This window comes from Brassica oleracea, chromosome C2 (assembly GCF_000695525.1).
Source record: "Brassica oleracea var. oleracea cultivar TO1000 chromosome C2, BOL, whole genome shotgun sequence".
Classification (NCBI taxonomy): Eukaryota; Viridiplantae; Streptophyta; class Magnoliopsida; order Brassicales; family Brassicaceae; genus Brassica; species Brassica oleracea.
This window is the reverse complement of record NC_027749.1, coordinates 43,106,515-43,109,463: the sequence shown is the minus strand read 5'-3', so window position 1 is coordinate 43,109,463 and position 2,949 is coordinate 43,106,515. Positions and strand designations below refer to the sequence as shown.

General features: G+C 32.6%; 1 protein-coding gene across 1 annotated transcript in view; it reads left to right on the top strand.

Annotated features, from left to right (window-relative positions):
* Positions 1 to 2,356, top strand: part of LOC106320225 (cinnamoyl-CoA reductase 1) — a 3,531-nt gene extending 1,175 nt beyond the window's left edge. Inside the window, exon 2 of the mRNA XM_013758596.1 lies at positions 1,424 to 2,356. Coding sequence (XP_013614050.1) covers positions 1,424 to 1,915 — 492 coding nt within the window. The 3' untranslated portion in view covers positions 1,916 to 2,356. The remainder of the gene's footprint in view (positions 1 to 1,423) is intronic.
* The last annotated feature ends 593 nt before the right edge of the window (positions 2,357 to 2,949 follow it).

The window sequence follows — 2,949 nt, the reverse complement described above, 5'->3', positions numbered from 1 at the left end:
TTTTATTTTTTAAAAAGAAAAATAAAATTTTATTTTTAATTTTAATTTGTAAATTAATTTTATAAAAATCTTTTTTATTTTTAAAAAATTTTTTGGAATTTTAAAGATTTTATTAAGTTTTTAGAAATTTTTTTATATTTAATATGTACCAAATAAAAGTAAACATGTTAGTAAGTACATTGAAAGTGCCAGTAGCCCAGTGGTAAAATACATTGCCATTTGACGAACTAACCTGGGTTCGAATCCAGGGGTCTTCATATTTTTAATTTCAAATTATGTAAAACGACGTCGTTTTACATCATTTGAAAACAACGTCATTTCAGTTAACGCCAACAATAAACGACGTCAAATATTTCTGTTAAATTTGTTGACGGCGTGCTAAATTGGCAAGTCAGCGAAAACATTGTTAATTAATTCTAAAGTCAATGAAAGTTTGGTGTTTTTTTGGTCAGCCCAAAAATTTATGTTTCTTTTGGCAATTCGTGCAAAGTTGAGGTTTTTTTTGGCCGAATTCTCGTTTATTTTTTATGGAATTTTAGTTGTTTATTTGTTGGTTTGTAATTTCGATTATAAACACAACTTCGTATCGAATCTTTAGTTATGTATTTACTGGTTATAGTTTTGATTTTAAACATAGTTTTATTGAATCTTTTAAGAGAAAATGACTAGGATAACACTAAAAAAGTTTTAATATACTTTCTAAGAATAAAAATGATCAGAAATAGCATTTAATGTTTTATCAAAAGAGATAAATATACACTTATACCCCAATGGTAAATTAATTTAGACATTAGGGTTTAGAGTTAAGGAGTATGGTTTAGGGTTTAGGGTTTAGGGTTTAGGGTTTCGAGTTTAGGGGTGGGGTTTAGGGTTTAAGGTTTAGGGTTTAGAGTTAAGGAGTGGGGTTTAGGATTTAGGGTTTAGGGTTTACGGTTTAGAGTTTAGGATTTATGGTTTAGGGTTTAGAGTTTAGAGTTTAGGTTTTAGGGTTTAGAGTTGGGAAGTGGGGTTTTGGGATAAGATTTCAAATTTTGAAAAATAAAAAAAATTTAAATTTTTTAAAAGATAAAATGCTATTTTGGTCATTTTAGTTTTTGAGGGCTATTTTTGTGACATAAACTTAAAAATATGCTATTTTGGAGATTTGCCTTTCTTTTAATTGTGTATTTATTGGTTTATAATTTTTAATTTTAGACATAAGTTACGGAATCTTTTAATTATGTATTTATTGGTTATAATTTGGATCACACATAACTTTTACGGAATTTTTTATTTATTTATTGGTTTATAATTTCAATTTTTGAAATATAATTTATTAAATCTTTTAATTATATAGTATTTATTGGCTTATAATTTTGATTTCCAGCATAATTAATGGAATCTTTTAATTGTATATTTATTTGTTTATAATTTCGATTTTTAGAAATGGTATCCAATTTCGAAGACACTAGCTGAGAAAGCGGCTTGGGAATTTTCGGAGAAGCATGGAACCAACATTGTCACCATCCATCCATCCACATGCCTCGGACCACTACTGCAACCTAGCCTTAACGCAAGCTGCGCCGTTTTGCTCCAGCTCTTACAAGGCTCGACCGAGACACAAGAGCATCACTGGCTCGGTGTGGTGCACGTGAGAGATGTAGCTAAAGCTCACGTGATGCTTTTCGAAACACCTGAAGCTTCTGGTCGGTTTCTGTGCAGTAATGGGATTTATCAGTTCAGTGAGTTCGCTGCTCTAGTGTCCAAACTCTTCCCTGAGTTTGATGTTCACAGGTTTGATAAAGAAACACAACCAGGGCTTACGCCATGTAAAAATGCGGCTAAGAGATTGATTGAGATGGGGATGGTTTTTACTGAGGTTGAAGATGCGGTAAAGGAGACGGTCCAGAGTCTTAGAGACAGAGGCTTCCTCTGAATGAATAAAACATCTTTTAGAGTTCCAAACTCTGTGACCTTTATTTATAATACAAGTAGAGGAACTAAGAAGTAAACTGGTGGTTAATATGATACATCTAGGTATTGAGTACAATGTATTATAATTCAAGTCGTTGTCTGTGAGGTTTTATTGGAGGTGAGAGTAGCTTCAGCTGGCGGAAACAGGAGCATCTGGCTGCATCTCTGGGATTGCGTTCTGAAACGTAGGAAGATCCTTGTATGACTCGTAACATTTTGCAAGAGTTGGGTACGGTTCTTGTAGATAATACATACAAAAGAAAAACATGTTTGACCAAATTGTACAAGTACAAACCTGAGTGATGCGAGGGAAAAATTAAGAACAGAGGATATCGTCTATGTTATCACAATAGGGAGTATCTGTGTGGGTGTGAGTCAAAAGATAACATGTTCATGTTACCATACAACTGATCAACGACTCCAGATTCTTAGGATAGCAACATTTTTATTACTAACTAACAATTTATGCATACTAAATTGATGAGAAACTCTGTGGAGAGATCCACTATTAATGATGCTTTTAGTTCACTAAATGTGCGTTTTGTCAATTTTAGGTCTGTGCTTATCCTTTCATGATATGGCCACTAGCCCCCAGAGCTTAGTTGCTGTGGATTTGTGTTGCCGCGGAAATTAACGTAAACATCAAGAATCAAGATATCAACGAAGATTCAAGCTTCTTGCCGTTTGGATTCTCAATCTCAACAGGAGAACAAGAAAGGTTGAGAAAATCTTTTTTTTTTTATAATTCAAATAACAAAGCTGCATTACAAAGCGAAGGTAATTCTATTCATCACTCATAGAACTAAATTTTAAGTAAAACACGTCATTACTTTTTTCCCCACGCCAAAGTCGTGCAAAAGGAAAGTAAATCAGAAATCGGAATATAGTGGTCTTTAAAAATAAAAGACAACAAAAATAAAGCCCACGTTATATATATACAAAAATTTTTGGCATACCCACGTCATATATATTTGAGTTAGTCTAATGGGATTGGAT